The sequence below is a fragment of the Chiloscyllium plagiosum genome, chromosome 3 (assembly GCF_004010195.1).
Source record: "Chiloscyllium plagiosum isolate BGI_BamShark_2017 chromosome 3, ASM401019v2, whole genome shotgun sequence".
Taxonomy (NCBI): domain Eukaryota; kingdom Metazoa; phylum Chordata; class Chondrichthyes; order Orectolobiformes; family Hemiscylliidae; genus Chiloscyllium; species Chiloscyllium plagiosum.
The window spans coordinates 83903661-83926312 of record NC_057712.1 but is presented as its reverse complement, the minus strand read 5'-3'; the positions used below and the strand labels follow the sequence as shown (position 1 = coordinate 83926312).

Below are 22652 nucleotides of genomic sequence, written 5' to 3'. Positions count from 1 at the left end.
GATAAATCCCCAGGACCTGTTCAGGTGTACGCTTGAACTCTGTGGGAAGCTAGGTAAGTGATTGGTGGGCCCCTTGCTGAGACATTTGCATCATCAATAGTAACAGGTGAGGTGCTGGAAGACTGGAGGTTGGCTAATGTGGTGCCACTATTTAAGAAAGGTGGTAAGGACAAGCCAGGGAACTATGGACTGGTGAGCCTGACGTCGATGGTGGACAAGTTGTTGGAGGTAATCCCGAGGGGCAAGATGTACATGTATTTGGCAAGGCAAGGACTGATTAGGAATAGTCAACATGGCTTTGAGTGTGGGAAATCATGTCTCACAAACTTGATTGAGTTTTTGAAGAAGTAACAAAGAGGATTAATGAGGGCAGAATGGTAGACCTGATCAATATGGACTTCAACAAGGCGTTCAACAAAGTTCCCCATGGGAGATTGGTTAGCAAGGTTATATCTCACGGAATACAGGGAGAACTAGCCATTTGGATATAGAACTGGCTCAAAAGGAGAAGACAGAGAGTGGTGGTGGAGGGTTATTTTGCAGACTGGAGGTATAGTTAGTAAGTTTGCAGATGACACCAAAATTGGAGGTGTAGTGGACAGCGAAGAAGGTTACCTCAGATTACATTGGGATGTTGATCAGATGGGTCAATGGGCTGAGGAGTGGCAGATGGAGTTTTATTTAGATAAATGCGAGGTGCCGCATTTTGGGAAAGCAAATTTTAGCAGGACTTATATATTTAATGGTAAGGTCCGAGGGAATGTTGCTGAACAAAGAGACCTTGGAGTGCAGGTTCATAGCTCCTTGAAAGTAGACTCACAGCTAAATAGGATAGTAAAGAAGGCATTTGGTATGCTTTCCCTTATTGGTCAGAGTATTGGGTACAGGTGTTGGGAGATCATGTTGCGGCTGTACAGGACATTGGTTAGGTCACGTTTGGAATATTACATGCAAATCTGATCGCCTTCCTATCGGAAGGATGCTGTGAAACTTGAAAGATTTACAAGGATGTTGCCAGGGTTGTAGGATTTGAGCTATAGGGAGAGGCTGAATAGGCTGGGCTGTTTTCCCTGAAGCGTCATAGGTTGAGGGGTGACTTTATAGAGGTTTATAAAATCATGAGGGGCATGGACAGGATAAATAGGCAAAGACTTTTTCCTGGGGTCGAGGAGTCCGGAACTAATGGGATAGTTTCAGGGTGAGAGGGGAAAGATATAAAAGAGACGTAAAAGGCAACATTTTCATGCAGAGGGTGGTATGTGTATGGAATGAGCTGCCAGAGGATGTGGTGGTGGCTAGTACAATTACAATATTTAAAATGCATCTGGATAGGTATATAAATAAGAAGGGTTTGGAGGGATATGGGCCAGGTGCTGGCAAGTGGGATATCTGGTTGGCATGGACGAATTGGACCGAAAGGTCTGTTTCCGTGCTGTACGTCCCTATGACTCTATGACTCAGTCTTCTGAGGAATTGGGCAAGGACATTGAGGAGGAGAAAGCTCTCCATGGATGACAGAACTCAGATGCTACAAGCCAGACAGGACCTGATTGACAGCTGATTGCAGTAGCTGAGAGCTGGATGCAGCAGACCATCATGCAATATTCTAGTCATTGGCCATAACGCCAACATTTGGTTTTCATTGTAGGGGCAACAAACAGCTTCTGGTCATTCTGTTGTGTTGACTCTTCAGACTCTGATTTATTTGCAGTATTTTACATTTACTTACATGCTTCTTCTTGCTGAAACACAATGCTGGTTATCCTTTCACTACTAATTACACCAATTGGAGATGGGCAATAAATGCTCATCAGCCAGTTGCACCCTTGTCCCATGGTAGAGTGAATAAAAGCCCTTAGATTCAGCATTGAAAGGAGAATTACTGGCAGTACTGTAACCATGATCATTGGGATGGTACATACAGCAACTACTTGTAACCAAATTACTTGCTTTGCTCTGGGCAATTGCCCATCCAAATCCTTTCCATATTCAGAAACCCTGAAATCACTCACTTCCAACTCTAATCACCAAGCAACTAATATAATCAGACATCTCCAAGTACCCCAATTCCCATATGTCTCTAAACCACCTGCGATTTTTCTAACCCTAACCCTAACCTTGTAGCCACTCTGTTGTCACAAGCTTACACAACCACCTGATCTGTTGCAACCTATTGCAATCCCTGAGCAGCATAATCTGCTCCAGAGTTGCCACAATTACTTCAGAGAATAAGCAATAAATGCTGGCTAAGCCAGAGAAGTCCACAACTCATGGGCAAGTAAACAAAGATCCCCACATGATCAGAATATGTAAGTAAGTAAATGGTGGACAGACTTTGGGAGTCTTGAACTGAATTACTCGCTATAGGATTCCTAGCCTCTGACCTGCTCTTATATGGCTGGTCCAGTTCAGTAGCTGATCAATGATAACCTCCAGTATGTTGACGCCAATAAATGTTAAAAATGTTATGGTGATATTTTCTCTGTTGAAGATGATTGCCTTTTATTTGTGTGTCATGAATGTTACTAACCACTTTACAGCCCAAGTCTGGATAATATCAAGGTTTTGCTGCATTTGAACATGGACTGCTCCAGTACCTGAGGAGTCACGATTGGTGCTGAATACTATGCAATCATCAGTGACCATCTCCACCTCTGACCCTTGTGGAGAGAAGGTCATTGATGAAGCTGTTAAAGATGGCTAGGCATAGGACATGACCTGAAGGGATTCCTGCAGAGATGTCCTGCAGGAGCTGACGTGATTGACTTCCAACAACCATGATCATTCCTTTTGTGCCACCAATACCTCCAATCAGAGGAAAATTTTCCTACAGTCAAGCATTGCTTGATATGCTTGTTGTATTAATTTGTCTCTTCTGCATTTAACTGTACTTTTATTCACTTTCCTTTTGATCAGATCAGATTGGATTTTCAAAACGGATTTCATTCATTGAAAGCATTTTAACTGTAGGGATGGATCAAAGAATTTGTTGCCAGTGACACAAAAGAATCGCAAGAGAAAGTCTGACCCAATGAACTAAGAAAGTTTTATGCATTAACACAAAATCTCTGGATTAAAACAAAACATTGAATTGGACAAATCCAAGATGGCAAGGGTGAACATGTATATATCAAATAGTTTGGTTCAGTTGGTAGGAGAAAGTGAACACATCTCAACTTTTACTCTGAATTACACAAAGCTGAATAACAAAGATACAAATTATTTATTGCAAGTCCTGTTTGTGCACGAACAGGTCAGGGACTGAACACTAACATAGTGAGTACATGAGCCATCCAATATCAGAAAATAATTATTTACTTTATTACATGGAATATATTAGATAGAGATCTACTTCACAGAAAAAGCCACTTCAGTTCATCATGTCTGTGCCCGTTAATATATTGATGGAAATGTGTTGCTGGAAAAGCGCAGCAGGTCAGGCAGCATCCAGGGAACAGGAAAATCGACGTTTCGGGCATTAGCCCTTCTTCAGGAAGGGCATCCCCTGGATGTTGCCTGACCTGCTGCGCTTTTCCAGCAACACATTTCCATCTCTGATCTCCAGCATCTGCAGACCTCACTTTCTCCTCAAAGATTTCAACCTACTGCGAATCCTCTTACAAGGATGCCTTCCTTGAAGAAGCTCTCTTTCTCCCTCTACAAAGGTTTCAGTGAGTCCCTCTCTCACTGCACCCCCCAGGTCATCCCCTGGATGCTGCCTGACCTGCTGCGCTTTTCCAGCAACACATTTCCATCTCTGATCTCCAGCATCTGCGGACCTCACTTTCTCCTCCCGTTAATATATTCCAATGTATATCGAGAAAATGCCAACATTTCATTTTGGCACTAAAAAAGCTGTGAAGTGGTGCTTAACATTTGACATATAATAAACATAAATACAGTCAGATTGTTTTTCTGTAACTCACTTATTCTGACATACTCAGATGCCTGAAATGATCAAATTATCTGTTCCTAAATTCGCTCCTCATCCAACCAGTGCGATTGTCAATTTCTGCTGTATACAGTAATTCCAAACATAAACTAACCACTCCCTCAGTGTTTAATATATGATTCTATTCTATTAAAATTTAATTGAAAATGCTTTCTGATGGCATTGTTCAGATTCCAAAAATGGCAGGCTTACCAATTTGTAATCACCTTCTTCTACTTTCTACATAACTACTGTATGACCAAACAGAATAAGTTCTTCAATTCTTTAGAGTGATTTTTTTTGCCTTTCTCGGCTATCCTGAATTTAATAAGTATTTCAGTAATATGTTTGCAGTGGCAAATGTAGCTCTCAGCATTTGTTTGAAATGCATCGCTTAAATATGGTTTGCATGTCAAAATATAATGGATTTTCTTAATAACTTTGTGCTCCCACAATAGAGATTTCTGTCAATGCCACATATCATGAATGTGAGTGTGGATGACACACCCCGGCTGGATCATGGTTTTATATGACATTCTTTCAGTCCTATATGCATTATAAATTATTCAATATCAGACTTCCAATAAGGCTTTAACTATAAAAATTGCTTCAAAGGAATATCTTTTAATCAGAAAAAAAAATTGGCTGCCCTCTGCTGATGCCAGAAGAAAGGTCCCTTGCAGAGTACAATCATCAGCCAGAGGTGAATTCCGGTTCACCAAATTGTTTTTGTACATTAGAGTTCAAACTCAGCAAATAGGAACTATTTTTTCTGGGATGAGTAGAGTGGAAAATAATTCCAAATTCAAGATGACACAATGGGGTATATTTATCCGGTGATCATCAAATCAATCTGATCTCAACCAAGTTATTTTCTTCCATGTACAAAATGTGACATTTGACCAAGTATGATTTCAAAGAGTCGATGGTAATTAGGAGAAATGCCCCTCATTGGTGGAGTCGTAGCTATCACAAAGTCAACCATCTCAGCTCAGGATAGTGTCCTAGGTCCCGCCATCTTCTATTACCTCATCAAAGATCTTCCCTCCATCACAGAGTCACATTTGGGGTGTTTGTTGATGATTGCACAATGTTCAGCACCACTTAATGCCTTCCCAGGCACTGAAGCAGTCCATGTCCAAATGCAGCAAGACTTGGAAAACATTCAGACGTGAATCAGGCTCTCCAATGTGATCAAAATCTCGGTGCAAGGTTCCCGCAACTGGCACAAACACATGCATTAAGAGTGACGCGCTGCACAATAATGGACATGGGCCCAAGTTAAACTACATCTGTGAGCTGTGGGTACCAATGGGCAATTGTTTTAGACTGCAGAAAATTGACCCTTTTGCTGCACAAAGTTGATCGACATGTAGCTCAGACCCTTTCTTTCAAATTGGAAAAGCATTGCCTCACCCTGTCTCTGTTACCTCCTTCACCTGTCCATCTCCTTTTATATTCTTTGAAATCTGACTCAGACATTTTATGCAATTCTATTTACACTTCAGCTAAGAAAGCAACTTGATTGGTTTTCTGGATAAAATGTTTACTTTCTGGTGGCAAAGTGAAGATAAAAAATAAACCTTTATAGATGAAGGTTCAAAGAATAGGGTTTAATGACTTGCTCTGCTCACAGAAAGATTTTCTTCTTATTTTGCAATTTCAATAAAATGACCTTTAATGTAAAATCATGATCAAGCATCAGTAGAATCTGATTTTAAACAACTTCAGACTTCTTCATAATCCAGGGCATTTTATACACAATTTTGAAATGACAACAATACCAATAGAGGGCACTTCCTCATATTTCTCCTTTCAGTAAAGAATAAACCATTGAAATTCAAACCAAATATGTGAAATATGATTAGAACTTTTGTTTGATTTTGGTTAGCAAACATTATGTTTTGTTAGGTAACTAGTTGCTACCTACTAGGGATACAGGAGGAAAATAGGTATTTTGGCATGATGATGCAAATTCAAACTTCTGCAGTGACTTTTTAGAATCATAGAGTCAGAGAGCCATACAGCATAGAACAGGTCCTTCAGCCCTCTGTTTCTACGCTGACCAACAAATACCAAATTACACTAATCCCATTTACCTGCACTTGGTCCATAGTCTACTATATCCTCGCAATTTAAGTACCCATCCAGATGCTTCTTAAATGTTGCAAGGGTTCTTGTCTCCACCATCCTCTCAGGCATCATGTTCCATTACATCTACCACACTGAGGTGATTTTTTTTTCTCAAATCTTCTCTCGACTGTTTGCTCCTCACCTTAAATGTATGTATCAATCAGATCTCCCACAGCCTCCAATGCTCTAAGGAAAACAAATCAGTCCTATCCAGTCTCTCCTCATAACTGAGACCTTTCATTCCAGGCAACATCCTGGTGAATTTCATGTGTGCCCTCTCCAGTGCAATCACATCCTTCCAATTGAGTGGTGAATGGAACTCCACAAGGCATTCCATCAGTGGTCAAACCAATGTTTTATATTCTGGTATCTTGGTTCTCACTGGATTGTTCAATTCTGCAGCATATCGCACATTTAGATCAACCACAATTATGTCTTACACTAGCACTCTAAACAACTCCGACTCTGCAAGAATAAACAGTAAAAATGCCATTGAAACAACTAAAAAAGTTCCTTATTGCATTCTTCAATTAATGATATCTGTTTGTAAAATGGAAAACAGAACGTTGTGCAGGTCAGAATAATTCGGATATTGCTGGGTAAATGTATTCCACTGTGGCTGGGTTGGATTTGTCCAGCATTTTATGTGCAGGGCATTCCTGATCACCTTCCCACAGTGTTAACTGGATGCCAGTGTTCTAAATGCACTGGAACAGCTTGGATAAGATATGGTTAGTTCAGGAGGACAGCTCCTTCAGTACTATTGCCAGAATGTTGTTAAGAGCTATAATCCGTTTAATGTCTGATGCCTTTGGCTGTTTCTGGGTTTCATGTGAACTCAACTGCATTGTTTGAATGCTGGCATCTGTGATCCTGGGGACCACAGAAAGATGCCAAGATGGATCATACACTCAGCACTTTTAGCAGAAGATGCTGGCAAATAATTCAGGTGTGTCTTTTGCTTTCATGTGCTGGGCTGCTGCATCACTGAGAATGGAAATGCTTGTAGAATCTCCTCCTCTAGTGGGGTGTGTAATTATATGTCATTACTCTCATGACTGGACGTGACTGGACTACAGATTAGCACTGATCATTTGGTTGTGGGATTACTTAACCCTGTATATTGTAGATTGCTTATGCTGTTTGACATGCAATTAGTTCAGTGTTGTACTTTCCCAACTTTGGCACCTTATTTTCAGGTACATCCTTGGTACCAATCCAAATTATCTCTTGCTATCAGTACAGAAACAGGGGTGATCCCTGACTTGATGGAAATGGTAGCATGCAGGATATACTGGACCATGAGGTAACAGATTGTGGTTGAATGTAATTCTGTTGCTCATGATGAATATGGCCCACTGCATTTCATTAATGCTGAGTCTTAAGTTGCTGTTCAGATCAATTTAAGATCTAGATTAGTGTGGTGCTGGAAAAGCACAGCAGGTGCACAGCATCCGAGGAGCAGGAAAATCGACATTTCGGGCAAAAGCCTTTCATCAGGATTTTCCTGCTCCTCAGATGCTGCTTGACCTGCTGTGCTTTTCCAGCACCACTCTAACCTAGACTCTGATTTCCAGCATCTGCAATCCTTGTTTTTACCTGTTTAAGGTCTAACCCATTAAACATGATGGCAGTGATTCAAATCATATGAGGGTATCCTCAAAATGAAGGCAACACTTTGTCTCCACAATAAATGTACAGTAGCTAGACCTATAACATGGACAGATACATCTGTTGCAAGTAGATTGGTAAGAATGAGGTTCAGTCTATGTTCAGTAGTGGTGCTACCAGGTAACTCTTGGTGTTTAAAATTCCTCACCCAGAAAACAGTCAATGCGTCTTCCAAGTGAAGTTCAACGTGGAAGAGAGATAATCTATCAGCTGAGAGAGGTGTTTTTGGTTGCAATCAGCAGGAGGTTTCTTTGCCCATTTTGACCTGATGCCATGAGACTTCATAGGTTCTGGAATCAGTGTTGAGGACTCCCAGGTCCTCAACACTGTCTTTCCCACTATACCCCACTGTACCAGCATCCTGCTGTGACTGTCCTGATGGCAGGAGAGGAAACTCCCAGGATAGTGGCGTTTGGGACATTGTAAAATGTCATTGTTAGAATAACAGGGCCAGACTGTTTGTATGATTACTCTGTAGGACAGCTCTCTCAGCTTTTGTACGATTCCCTAGCTGTTAGTGCAAAAGACTTTATCTGGTTGTGAAGACTTGTGAAAACTTGTTGTTTCTCGTGCCTTACTTGATGCCAGGTGGTCTGTTTGGTTTCATTCACATCTTTTGGCTTTTTAGTGGTTTGATACATCTGAGTAGTTTGTTGATCATTTCAAATAGAAGTTTGGTCTGGAGTCACACATAGGCTAGATCAAGTGAACGTCAGCAAATACTGCTTCTCTAAAGGACAGGAGTTATTAGATTGGATTAGATTCCATACAGTGTGGAAACTGGCCCTTCGGCCCAACAAATCCAAAACAACCCTCCAAAGAGTATCCCACCCAGACCCATTTACCCCTGACTAATGCACCTAACACTATGGGCACTTTAGCATGGCCAATTCACCTGACCTGCACATCTTTGGACTGTGGGAGGAAACTGGGGAACCAGGAGAAAACCCAAGCAGACATGGGGAGAATGCATAAATTCTACACAGACAGATGCCTGTGGCTGGAATCAAACCTGGGTCCCTGGTGCTGTGAAGCAGCAGGGCTAACCACTGAGCCAGCCTGCCGCCCATGAGACTCACTTTTAATTCAAAGTGTATTAACTGAATTCAAATTTCATGGTCTGCCATAGTGAGGTTAAAGCTGTGCCCCTGGAGCATTAGCCTGCTCTCTGTATTACGAGTGCAGTGATAATAACATTACATTATCTCCTCGATACCACTCTTGAATACATTGCAATACTGTGCAATCAGAAAGTGCACAGTTTATAATTGTTTTAATTCATATTTCTTCAGAAGATTGTGAATTATAACAAGGGAAAATTAAGAAATCTGCTTTATGATTAACAGAGAATATTTGACCTGTAGGGTCAGAGTTCAGAAAGCATATCTTGCCTTTAGATGTCTCAAACAGCCTCAAGGCAGCAAACAACATCATAACAGTGCATCTGAAAGCCATGAGAGGTTCAAAGATATCCATTGCTCCTGATGCTTTAGGGAACATCTCCGGGACACCCGCACCAATCAACCCCACCACCCTGTGGCCCAACATTTCAACTCCCCCTCCCACTCTGCCAAGCACATACATGTCCTGGGCCTCCTCCACCGCCGCTTCCTCACCACCCGACGCATGGAGGAAGAATGCCTCACCTTCCGTCTCAGAATACTTCAACCCCAGGGCATCAATGTGGACTTCACCAGTTTCCTCATTTTCCCTCCCCCCACCTTACCCCAGTTCCAACCTTCCACCTCAGCACCATCCCCATTACCTGTCCTACCTGCCTATCTTCCTTTACACCTATCCACTCCTTCTCTCTGACCTATCCCCACCCCCATTTACCTGTTGTACTCTTTGCTACCTTCCCACCCTCCTCTCTGACCTATCACCTGCATCCCCACCTCCATTCACCTATTGTACTTTCTCCCTACCCCCACCCCCCCTCTCATTTATATCTCCACTCTGCAGGTTCCCTGCCTCTATTCCTGGTGAAGGGCTTTTGCCCGAAACACCGATTTTCCTGCTCCTGATGCTGCCTGACCTGCTGTGCTCTTCCAGCACCACTCAGGTTTCCAGCATCTGCAGCCCTCGTTCTTACCTACCTCAAAGATCACACAACCTATTTTTTCAAAAACTCACATTTTAAGGTTAATTCCACACACTTTTTTTATTCAGTAGATTAAAACATGACAATGGAATAGATTTTTCATTGGACCTAAAACTGAAGAAAACTCTTTTTTAAAACGTGATGTTTCAATATTAATCAGAGTTCAGTCAAAATAAATCACATTTATTTAGTGTGCAGAGAAAAATAGACACAATTTAATCAAAGACCATTTGAATACAAAGAGAGAAAAACAATTGAAGATTGCATTTATAAAGTCATTAGGTCAAGAGATTAATCATTCCTGTTAAATCCAATATCACAGCTTAGTGCTGCAAGAACATTCTTGTTTCCTATAAAACAGTAGGATGAGTAGGTACAATATATGAATTTAACTTGTGATCTTAACACCAAGTTGTATTGTGGTTGATTGATTCCTTTAGAGCATTTAAATTATTTCCTCATGTTACTAAAAGTGAGAAAGGGAGGTAGTTTTGTTACGCCAAGACATTTAAAGTTCATTTAAAGGAAGTTCTATTGTGTATTTATCACATACTCAAAAATTATAAATATTTGATTTTGAGCAGCCAATTAATTAAACTATTTCAGTGCATTTGTTTAGAAACTCAGTATTTCAAATTTCAAAAATTAAAAATAGGTCTCTCCAAAAACAGCACACAAATAAGTAAAGATAACACTATAAATCATGCTGATGAAATGAAAAGCTTTTACTAATTGCTCATGGCAAACCACTCATGACATTAATGCTTATAGCTATCTTGCTGAAAGAAAGGCACAGCCTGCTAAGTGATATAAAAGAAGCTGTCTTTCTGATTGAGAAGGGATTCAAACTTTAGGCAAAGCCAGGTTAGCCTGTTTGACCAGCAGTTCCAATGCAATTTAATACATTAACATGGTAGACCTCTAAAACATTTTGGAACAATTCATTTCAACCTAGCTATGGGTTTAAACAGTAAGAACACGGTGTGTTCTGGAAGCACTAATTGAAGGGGGCATTTTTCAATATACTTTCTGCAATACCTGCACTTACAAGTCCTAAAGAAAACTCTCAAATTTCACTCTTTACTCTCCACAATGGTTGTGGGGCTACCACTTGATACAGTGAATAGAGGGACCAGCTGCTAAAGGGCCTGGGACAATTATTATTCCCAAGGCTTAATGATGATTCCCTACAAGTCCAACTCCAGGCTGAGGTTGATCGCTGGGACGTACTCATACTTGCTGATCAGAAGAAAAGATTGCCCATCCAGACCACAGAAACCTGAATGGAAGTCTCAGTGTGAGAAGACACAGGCTTGTCCACTGGAAATAGATGTAGTGTTACAAAAGGCTCAAAGACCTCTCATCACCTGCTTGGTTGAGTGTGTCACCATTTTGCAGATGGGTGTATATGAAAAACTGCAGGGATGTGATGTGTATCAAGTGTGGAAATGCATGAGGTGACATTATGTTAGACATGCTCTTCGTCATGACATTGGAGAATTCTGGGGTGGTTTATGAACAGTGACACTTTTCATTGAGCAAATAACATTGGGAAAGAACATGTTGCACATCCATGAGAGATAAGACTTTTACACATTGACTCATCATGATATCCTTTTTTTTTAGACAGAGAAAAGGCACAAAGTACCTGAGAGTTTGTTCAAGTAGGTTGTGTGGCTGAACTAATCTGATGATTTTCATGTCTGCAGATGAAGAAGTGCTGGAGTCAGCCCTGTGGTGGTGAGATTTCAATGGCACATTGCTTTGTCCCACAAAGGTAGGGTAAAATGGGCAACGGGGAAGGTAACAAGGAGGTAGTGTTTATGCATTTGGACATAGGAAGGGAATGTGTGCATCAATATCTAAGGAAATGAGGCTTAAATGTTGGATAATATCTCCTGCTGTTGCATGTGTTAATGTTTTTAGGGACAGTGTCTCTGTGAAGTCATCTCAAATAGTAATAATGGCTCTCATTCTCTTTGCTTCCCTCACATTTATAACCTGGGCAGCTACAGCCACAGGCCCCAATGGACCCATGTTAACCTTTGAAGGGCAGGAGATTTTGAGGCCACAGCACAAGCAAAGATCCATGCCCCTGGTTGTTTGTACACAGATTGGCTATGAGGAATCTACATGCCAGTATGAGCACATGACAATGGCAAGGCTAGATACACAGAATGAGATAATGCAGGCCTCCGGAAATGGCATGAATGCTTCACATGACCAGAATGCTGACTCCCAACTTGAAGAGGAGCTGTCCATCTGGTGGAAGATATTGGATGTACAGTATGATAAAGAAATGGCAGAGATTCCAGAGAGTTTGCACTCAATGGCCCAGACAGTGGAGATGGCCATCCAGACCATAGCCCTTTGATCACTCACTCTCTATAATGCATAACTTCATTGAGCAATTGAGAACTAAACCTGGCAGCTCACTAATTGTCTAAAGGTTAAAACTGTCATCAACCAAATTGTTGGGGAAAAGGAGTATGTATCTCTTGCTTCAATCTAACTGCTTCCTTGCTCCTGGCAAGTGTTCAAAATGACTCTTTTCCACCTGTGTTGACCATTTGCTACACATTCTGGAGTTCTGCAATAAATGACAAAAAAAAAAATTAGCAGATGATTGAGTCTTATAAGCAGTTGGATAACAGAAAATATTGTGACTAGAAGCTGTGGAGCTTGGACAAAGTCAGCTCATTAACTTTCTGTCCACTATGTTTAAGGATCAAATATGATGATCAATTCTAAATACAGCCTTGCTATCCCACTCAAAATAGGTAGATATTTAGTGTTTATAAATTTCATTATTTTAAACTGAAACCTAAATGAAATAGTGTTTCTCCAGTTAAAATACAGTTTAAAAAGAGTGTGAAAGGAGAAAGTGGCTTACCAGTTCAATAACAATCCAGAGCGAGAAAGAGAGAGAGAGACAAGTACAAAAGTTTGAAAAGAGCTTGAGAGAGTAAGAGAGCAGTTCACCAGTCTATAGCTTCAAAGGGAAGTCACCATGTTCCAAAGAAATTAAAGCATGATGTTACAGGGAAACAAGGGATTGCTTGGTAACTTTTGCCTTGTTTCACCTCTTATTAGCAATTTACTAGTAATTATAAGATTGACTAGTAGTAGCAGCAGTACAATTTATTATCAGTGGTAAAACATTATAGAAGCAGGGTTTATCAATCAGTTACTGGGACGCATTGTTCCAGAAAGGAATCACACCCAAAAGGATAGGATGTTCTGATTTAGTTGGTGATCAGGGACAGGCAGGCATGAGTGGGAGTGAGGCATGTAAGCACATCGAGGTAGAATTGGAGGAGTCTCAGTGTCTGTAAATGTCCAACAGGATTTACGTTTTTGCAGTTTGTATTGATGACAGTATATGAGCAAGATACTGTCACTGAGCATACTGATCATGGTACCTTAGTGCAGGAAGCCACACAGGTAGAGGCATTAGTAGGTAGTAATGGCCAGTATAATCACAGTGCAATCAAAGTTCTTTGTAGGACAGAGTGTATAAACTTAAGATTGCAAAATCTGATAAAGCCAGAAATTGCAAAAATGGTAAAAAATATAAATTAAAGTCTCTAAATTCAAATAGCTATAGCAATTGTAAAAAAAAGGACAAAGAGGAAATAAATATATAAAACCTGATAGTCATTGGAATGACATGATGCAAGATGACCAAGGAGATGACCTGAATATTTAGATATCTGAAAGGTGAGAAAAGACAATGAACTAGCTCTGTTAATTAAAGATGGCATTAGTACAGTAGTGAGATTTGAACTTAGCTTTAAAAAGCAAATGTGGAATCAACTTGAGCAGAGATAAGAAATATGAAAGGTAAGAGGTCTCTGTTGGAGTCATAGATAGACTCCATAACAGTATATATTCTGTCTGACAGAGTATACTGGAAGAAATAAATGGGGTGTGTGTGAAAAGTACTTCAATAGCCATAGGCAAATATAATATAGATTGGGCAAATCGGATTTGCAAATATAGCAAGAAAATGTGCTCATAGAGTATATTTAAGACAATACCTTAGTGCAGTACATTCTAGCATAAGTCATGGAGCATGAAACAGGCTATTCCAGATCTCGTTCATTGAGATAGGATTGATCAAGAACCTCATAGTTAAGAAACCTCCAGCAGACAGTGATCATAACTTGATAGAATTTCATGTTCAGGTTGAATCTTAGTTTCAGATGAGAAACCTAGGACTAAGGTTACTGCTTTAAACCTAATAAAGGTATTTAGAAAAAAATTTAAGGTAGTGTTAGCTAAAGGGAATTGGAAAACTAGACTAATAAGTGGGACAGCACAGACACAGAGGCAGAATTTCCAAGTGATTTTTAATAGCTCAGACATAATTTACCTGAATGAGATGGATGACAATTTTTTTGAGAAGAATGCTTACTTCATGTCGGCATTGCACTTCAGTGCTGCCTCACAGTACCAGGGACCCAGGTTCGATTCCAGCCTCAGGCAACTGTCCGTGTGGAGTTTGCACATTCTCCCTGTGTATGCGTGGGATTTCTCCTGGTGCTCCGGTTTCCTCCCATAGTCTAAAGGTGTGCAGGTTAGGTGAACTTGCCATGCTAAATTGCCCACAGTGTTCAGGGACATGCAGGTTAGGGGCATTGGTCGGGGGAAATGTAGAGTAATAGGGTAGGGAAATGGGTCTGGGTGGGATACTTTTTGGAGGGTTGGTGTGGACTTGTTGAGCCAAATGGTCTGTTTCCACACTGTGGGGATTCTATAAATAAAAAAATCGATAATAATGCATAAATGAGTAAGTTAAGGGTATCTGAAACTTAAAGAAACACTGTACAGTGCAAATTTGCAAAGATTAATGGCATTTCAGAAAATTTTACACAGTTTTAAAAAACCAAAAAGACAAATTAGAATATGAGAGAAGTATAAAATCAGACGTTAAGAGCTTCTACTCATGTATAAATAGGGAAATAAATAACCAATGCAATTGTTAGCATCAGTGAGTCTGGTGATTAATAATGGAAAACAAAGAAATGAAGGAAGGGTTAGAAAGATTCTTGTGTATGTCGTTACTGTAAAAGACTTAGAAAACTTAGGTACTTGAAAGTCAAGAGACAAAAGGGAAAGAAGAAATCAAAATATTCACCATCATAAAGGAAAGGATTTTGGGAGAATATTCAACCAAAAAGCTGAAAAGACCCTAAGTGCTGATGGTCTGCATCCTAGGGTCTTAAATGAAGTGTCCACAGAGATAAGAGATTGCTTATACTCTTCCAAAACCTCTCAGCTTCTTGGAGCGTTCTAGTTAATTAGAAAATATCAAACTTATCACCTTTATATAAGAAAGGAAGGAGGCAGACAACAAGATACATAGGCCATTTGGCCGAACATCTGTTATAGGAAATTTGTAGGACTCCATTATTAAGAGGAACAGCAGGATGTATAAAATTATAATGGAATCAGACAGAATTAGTATGGTTTTGTGAAAGGAAAGTCATATTTTTCAATTGATCAGTTTGTAAAGAAGCAACAAACAAGGTAGATAAGATGAAGATGGAGATGTTGTTTACATGGATTTCCAAAGGTATTTCTTAAAGCGAAACATCAAAGGTTAATGGATAAAATAGTGCTCCTGATGTAGCAGGTAACACATTGGCATGATTAAGGACTTGCTAGCCCACAGAAGTCTTTGTTGGGTTGGCAAAGTCTAATCAGCAGAGTACCACAGGCTTCAGCAATGGGGCCTCAGTTATTTACAATCAACATCAATAACTTGGAAAAAGGAACCAAACATTGATGACACCAAGATAGGCAGAAAAGTAAGTTATCAAGAGTCTATAAATTGATCTAAGAAGGCTAGGCAAATAGTTTAAAAATTGCTAGATGATGTATCGTGTGCATTTTAATTAGGAAAAATAGAAAATCATTCAAATAAAGAAAGATTGCAGCACTCAGTTGAACAGATGGATCTGGGTCTCCTGATACACCATTGTTAAAGTACAGCTCTGGCAAGTGATGAGGAAGGTCAATGGAATGTTGGTGTTTATTATAAAGAGAGTATAAAGTGCTGAAGTGGTTGTTGATACAAACCTATAGTTTCTGAGTACTCATCTTTGATTTGTTTTCATTCCAGGTACACATCAACACAATTAACAAAAGCTGATTTAAAAATAAATTGAAATACTTATCTTGGTAATTTTTACATACGCCAATCTATATTTTCATTCAAAACTTTTCACTTTTGTTTGTCTACTGGCTATTATTCACTTCAATAAAATTGTTTTGACATTTATTGCTTGTCCTTGATTGGCAGCTGATGCAACCAAAATGTTGGGAAACATTGCTCTGTCTGTACAGGGACTTGACCAGGCCAAATCAGGAGTACAACAACCAAGTTCGGTCTCCTTACTCAAAAAAAGGATTGAATTGCATCAAACGGATTGTTAGAATTCTCTTCTTGAGCTGGAGTGAAGGGGTTTGGGGGGGGTGGGGAGTGGGGGGGTGTTGAGCCATTGCTTTTATTAAAAATTGAGTTCTTTGGAATTTTAACAGTTAAGGGGGTCAATGGTGGTGGGAGACAGGCAAGAAAGTGGATTTGAGACCACACTTAGATCTGCCATGATCTTATCAAATTGCAGAACAGTCCTGCAGGTTGAAAGACCTAGTCCTGCTCCTGAGTCATAGTTCTCATTTCTTAAGTTCCAGATTGGTATATAATCTGTTTCACAGCACTTTCTTCTTAAATTTGTGTAAATGTTATTTTTCCTAATGTTGTCTCCACAATGGCAATGACAGATCAAATTCTTTGTGAAGTTTCTTTAACATAATAAGCTTGTAAACTAATTTTATTTTCCAGTAGATGTCCCTCTCAGATTAGAAGTTCATGTCAGGGACTTATATGTTTTATATAACTTAATACAATGGAGGCCAGAGGATATTTTATTTTTGGGGTCAATAAAATAATTGGTTGAAAATATTTTCTCTTTGGGGAAAGAAGTTAATTCAATCCAATTGATATGACTGATGATCCGTGGTATTTACTGGAATTTAATTCCAAAATCCTTTCTCCAAATTGGAAAACGATCAATTGCTGATGATCCATGACAGTAATCAGAGGCACGTTTTCAAATTCAGTCCCAAAACCAGTTTTCCAAACTAGAACATGGTCGATATTCTTGATGTCATTTTATATCCTCACACACGTTACACGCATGTTCATCCCAGAAACGAGTCATCCGCACTGTGTAATACTTTCTCCATTTGAAATAGTTCATGTACAAGTCCTCATTATCATTCAACATGTTCAGGTAAGCTGCAAGTTCCTGAGCTGATTTGAAATCATCCACATGAATGAAGGAATCAGCTGGAATGTAATTTTCATAGTTTTTTCTCGATGGCCCCAAGACCACGGGTACAGTGCCAGCAAGGAAGGTGTTGTAGAGCTTTTTAGTTATGTAATCCTCGTGATTTGAGTTTTCAAAGGAAAGGTAGAACTTACAACTGGATATTGTAGGGATCAAATCTTTAGAGTTCAGATGTTTTCTAAAGGCTTGATTATAAGTATTGATTTTAATATATTTGGATAGTTCTTGGCAATACTTCACTCTGGCATGGTTAGAGTTCCAGTTGCTTACAACCCAACATACAAGATTGCTTTTACTGGGCAATTCAAAGTCTATTGAGACTTTGCTCATTGTCAGAGATCCATAAGGCACCTGGATATCTGAATCCCGCCGATATGTCAAAGTCAGGTTGAAGAGTTGGTCGAGTCCTGTCCTTTTTGAAGCATGCATAGGTGACTCCAGATTCATCCAAACCCATTTCTGAAAAGTTGGCCGAGGTCGTGTGGGCAAATTGGATAAGTCCCCAGTTATGTCTCTGTGATGGAAAAGAACAGCGTGCGACTTGTCGAAGAGGCTCCTATTCACAGTCAAGTGACAGTCATGGATGTTAAACTCCGATTTACAAGAATCGAGCTCAAATGTCTGACCGAAAGGCCAAAGCCAAATCAGCACAATAGTTTTATTCTCCTCAGCACCTGTCCCAAAAATACTCTTCACGCCTGGTGCTGATGTGGCAAATTCCAGTGGAGCATAAATCCAGGTATTGGATGGTTTTACATACAGCAATGCAGCTAAAAAACAGCTCAAAGTGATGAGAGTCATGAACAGGAAACAGAAAAGCCCTTTGTTGGATGCTGATGTCATAATGTCTCCTGAAAAGTAAAAAAATGAAGACTATTAGGATCTTGAGAACATTGTGTCTCTTGCCTTCTGCATCAAGGTTCAGAAAATTTGAATAACAGCATCCCTACAGAGGAAATGTAAGAGAAGGGAATAAGAATAGAAGATGAGTAACTTGAAGATGAGAGATGAATTCAAGGAAAACGCAAGCAAGCAGAATGAAGAAAATGGGCATTTGAAAATCCCACATAAAGTTAAGTAGAAGGAGTAAGGAAATTTATAATACTGCTTAAACTAAATTCTGCTAAGAAATGGACTGGACACTGTGTCTGTCGGAATGTGAAGCATTTTGTTCACTGTGTCGTGTTTTCTCAACTTCCAGGTGGCCAGTCTTCCAGGGAAGAGAAAGAAAATATTGCAAAGACACTAGAAAGTTCTCCTTGAAGTTAGGCATGGATAGAGGACTGGTTAACCAATAGAAAGCAGAGAGTTGGGATAAATGGGTGTTTCTCTGGTTGGAGATCAGAAATGAGCAGGGTCCTGCAGGGGTCAGTGTTGGGCCCACAACTGTTCATGATTTATATATAAATGATTTGGAATAGGAGACCCAAGTGTAATGTTTGCTGATGGCACTAAATTGACTGGAAAGGCAAACTGTGCAGATGATGTGGAGGGTGTGCAGAGAGATTTAGATAGGTTAAGTGAGTGGGCAAGAGTCTGGCAGATGGAGTACAATGTTAGTAAATGTGAGGTTATCCACTTTGGAAGTAAAAAATAGTAGGTCAGAGTATTATTTACATGGTGAAAGATTGCAGGGGGACTTAGAAGTGCTCATAAATGAATTGCTAAAAGTTGATTTGCAGGTGCAACAGGTATCAGGAAGGCAAATGGAATATTGACTTTCATTGCGACAGGGATTGAATTTAAGAGCTTGGGAGGTTCTGCTGTACTTGGGCAAGGTGTTGGTGAGGCCACACCTGGAGTAATGTGTGCAGTTCTGTACTTGAGGAAGGATATATTGGCTTTGGAGGTAGTGCAGAGGAGGTTCACCAGGTTGATTCCGGAGAAGAGGGGGTGACCCTTTGAGGAGAGATTGAGCCACCTGAGAATGTACTCACTAGAATTTAGAAAAATGAGAGGGCATCTTATAGAAACATATAAAATTTAGAAGGGATTGATATGATGGAGGCAGGCAAGTTTTTTTCTGCTGTTGGGTGAGTCTAGGACTAGGGGACATGCCTCAAGATTGGGGGGAGTAGACTTAGGACAGAGTTGAGGAGGAGCTGCATTTCCTAGTGAGTAGTGAATCTATGGAATTCTCTGCCCAAGGAAGCAGTAGAGGCAGCTTCATTAAATATAGTCAAGACACAGTTGGATGGATTTTTGCATGGTGGGGGAATTAAAGGTTATGGGGATAATGCGGGTAGAGGAGCTGAGACAATGGATAGATCAGACATGATCTTAATGAGATGGCGGAGCAGGCTCGATGGGGCAAATGCCCCAATCTTGCTTCTATTACTATTAAACTATGACTGCTTGGAACTTTGCGCCACATGCTCATAACAGGCACGTTGTTCATCAGGTTGCATTGTGCTTTGAATCCTAATGCATTAATGATGAGACAGAGATGGTGGCAGAGGAAAGAAAAGGCAGCAGATCCTGCACTCTGGGTCCCTCTACCTCATAGGTGTCCCTGCCTCATGCGAACAATGATCTGAGGGTTCGGAGTCAGCCTATTCAATTACATGAAAACCCACGGATGAAAATCACAACCCGAGCAGAGGCCATCTTCAAATTGTGGAACAATCAATGATGATTAAAGAATGAATGGAATTAAATCTTGCACAGATTTAGAGGGCAGACAGGTTTTGCCAACTGGCTGGACAGGAATGATGGAAGGAGCTCTGAGATAGCAGGATGACCCAATTCCTTCCAAAGACCTTCTGGTCAATCAGAAACCAGCAGATGTATTTTCTTGATGGTGCCTCTATTGAGGCAGTGGCTGCTTCAAGAAGTTTACCCACTTGAAACCAAGGAACCAGGAGGAGGTGACTAATGCAGAGAAGGAAGTTCACAAGCTGGAACAGATTAGCAACAAGGTCAGGGAGGCAGCTGTCAGTGGGAATCCCCTGCCAACTTCTTCATGTCAGGTGTTTTGAAAAGGTACTGACTGCCTGAAAATGTAGGGCTCCACTACTGCTCAAACACTCCCAGAAACCTTCAGGCTTCCCAGATGTTAAGTACCCAACGGTTGAGTATCAGGCACAGAGCAATGAAATCCACTTCGGACATAGACTTAGGAAGATAGCAAAATTCCTGTCTGTCACCATCTGCTCAGATAAATGTCATAAATGCCAGTCACAGAGTCATTACAACTGAGAAGGAAACCAATAAGCACATCTAGTTTATGCAGACATCAGGAAAGTCAATCAGCCCATTTTCTAGTTCTATTCCCTACAGCCTAGAATCAGAATCCCTACAACACAGAAGCAAGCCTTTTGACCCATCGAGCACAAACCAACCCTCCGAAAAGTATCCCATGCAGACTCACCCCCTACCCTATCCCTCTAACCCTGCATTTCCCATGGCTAATACACCTAATCTGCACATTTCTGGACACTATGGGCACTTTAGCATGGCCAATCCACCTAACCCTGTACATCTTTGGACTGTGGCAGGGAATTGGAGCACCTGGAGGAACCCCATGCAGACATGGGGAGAATGTGCTAACTCTATAGTCAATCACCCGAGGGTGGAATCAAACCCAGGTCTCTAGCACTGTGGGGCAACAGTGCCAACCACTGAGTGACTGCACCACCCATTTGTGACTTATAAAATTTACTTCCCTTATACCCATTCAATTCTTTAGAAATCATCCAATGTCTCTGCTTTTAACATCTTTTACTGGCAGTGGTTACCAAGTCATTATCACTTGTTGTGTAAAATACTTCTTCTCCACAATGTCCTATGTACTTCTCTGAAGCTATGAAGACTTGTCCTTGTACCATCATTATTTTGTAAACTTTTATCAAGTCACCCCTCATTCTTTGATGTTTAAATGAAAACAAACTAAATTTGTCCAATCTCTCCTTACAGCTCATACACTCCAAACTAGGCAACATTCTGGTAAACTGTTTCTGTACCTCTCCAAATCCTCCACATCCTTCTGGTCGAGTGGTGACAAGAACTGTAAACTGTAAACTGTAAACTGTAAACTGATGTCCTATACAGCTATAACATGACTTGCCAATTTTTATATTCTATGCCCCAACCAACGAAGGCAAGCATGCCATATACCTTGGCATGAGGGAGGAACTGGGAGAGTAGCCTAGCAGGAAAGACAATGGGACAGCAATGGCAGGAGTTTCTGGGAGTACTTCAGGAGACAGAGCAGAGTTTCATTCGGAGGAAAAAGAAGTATGGTACAGGGAGGATGAGGCAACCCTGGCTGACTAGGGAAGTCGGGAATAGCATTAAAGCAAAAGAGAAAGCATATAATGTGGCAAAGGGCAGCGGGAAACCAGAAGATTGGACAGCTTACAAAGATCAACAGAGGGCAACAAAAAAAAAAGAAATAAGGAGGGAGAAGATTAAATATGAGGGTAAGCTAGCCATTAATATAAAAGAAGATTTTAGGAGATTTTTTAGATATATAAAGGACAAAAGAGAGGCAAAGGTGGACATTGGGCCTCTGGAAAATGCCGCTGGAGAGATAGTAGTAGGGAACAAGGAAATGGCTGAGGAACTGAATAATTGCTTCGGTGTCAGTCTTCACGGTGGAAGATATAAGCAAAATCCCAAACATTTAAGAGAGTGAGGGGACAGAGCTGAGTATGGTGGCCATCACCAAGGCGAAGGTGCTAGAAAAACTGAATGGCTTGAAGGTGGATAAGTCACCTGGACTACAGCCCAGAGTTCTAAAGGAGATAGCTGAAGAGATAGTGGAGGCATTAGCGGTGATCTTTCAGGAATCGTTAGAATCAGGGAGGGTCCCAAAGGACTGGAAAATCGCTAACATGCTTGTTTTAAAATGGAGTAAGGCAAAAGACAGAAAATTGCAGACTGATTAGCCTCACCTCAGTTGTGGATATGATCCTGGAATCGATTGTGAAGGATGAGATTTCTGAATACTTGGACGTGCATGGTAAAATAGGGCAAAGTCAGCATGGTTTCATCAAGGAGAGTCATGCTTGACAAATTTGCTTGAACTTTTTGAGGAATTAACAAGCAGGTTATACCAAGGTGAGCCAATGAATGTTATCTACCTGGACTTCAAGAAGGCGTTTGACAAGGTGCTGTACAGGAGGCTCCTGAGTAAGATAAGGGCCCATGGTGTCTGAGGCAAGGTGGTAGCATGGATAGAAGCTTGGCTGTCTGGTGGAAAGCTGAGAATGGGGGTAAAAGGGTCCTTCTCAGGATGGCAGATGTGACAAGTGGTGTTCCGCAAGGCTCAGTATTGGGACCACAACTTTTCACTTTATACATTAACAATCCAGATGAAGGAACTGAGAGCATTCTGGCTAAGTTTGCAGATGATACAAAGATAGGTAGACGGACCGGTAGCACTGAGGAGGCGGGGAGGCTGCACAAGAATTTGAACAGGTTAGGAGAGTGGGAAAAGAAGCATCAAATGGAGTAC

General features: G+C 40.7%; 2 protein-coding genes across 2 annotated transcripts in view; both read right to left on the bottom strand.

The window, feature by feature from the left end:
* LOC122546605 (4-galactosyl-N-acetylglucosaminide 3-alpha-L-fucosyltransferase 9-like) overlaps nucleotides 1-22652 on the bottom strand; it is a 119824-nt gene that overhangs the window by 22231 nt on the left and 74941 nt on the right. The gene's annotated exons all lie outside the window — the stretch shown is intronic.
* LOC122546617 (4-galactosyl-N-acetylglucosaminide 3-alpha-L-fucosyltransferase 9-like) lies at nucleotides 16766-18037 on the bottom strand. Its single transcript, XM_043685296.1, has one exon. The coding sequence runs from the start codon at nucleotides 18035-18037 to the stop codon at nucleotides 17012-17014; it is 1026 nt and encodes a 341-aa protein (XP_043541231.1). The 3' UTR covers nucleotides 16766-17011.

Bases quoted from the DNA above. Each gene is read 5' to 3' on its own strand.
- LOC122546617 (XM_043685296.1), bottom strand. From the start codon at position 18,037: ATGACATCAGCATCCAACAAAGGGCTTTTCTGTTTCCTGTTCATGACT.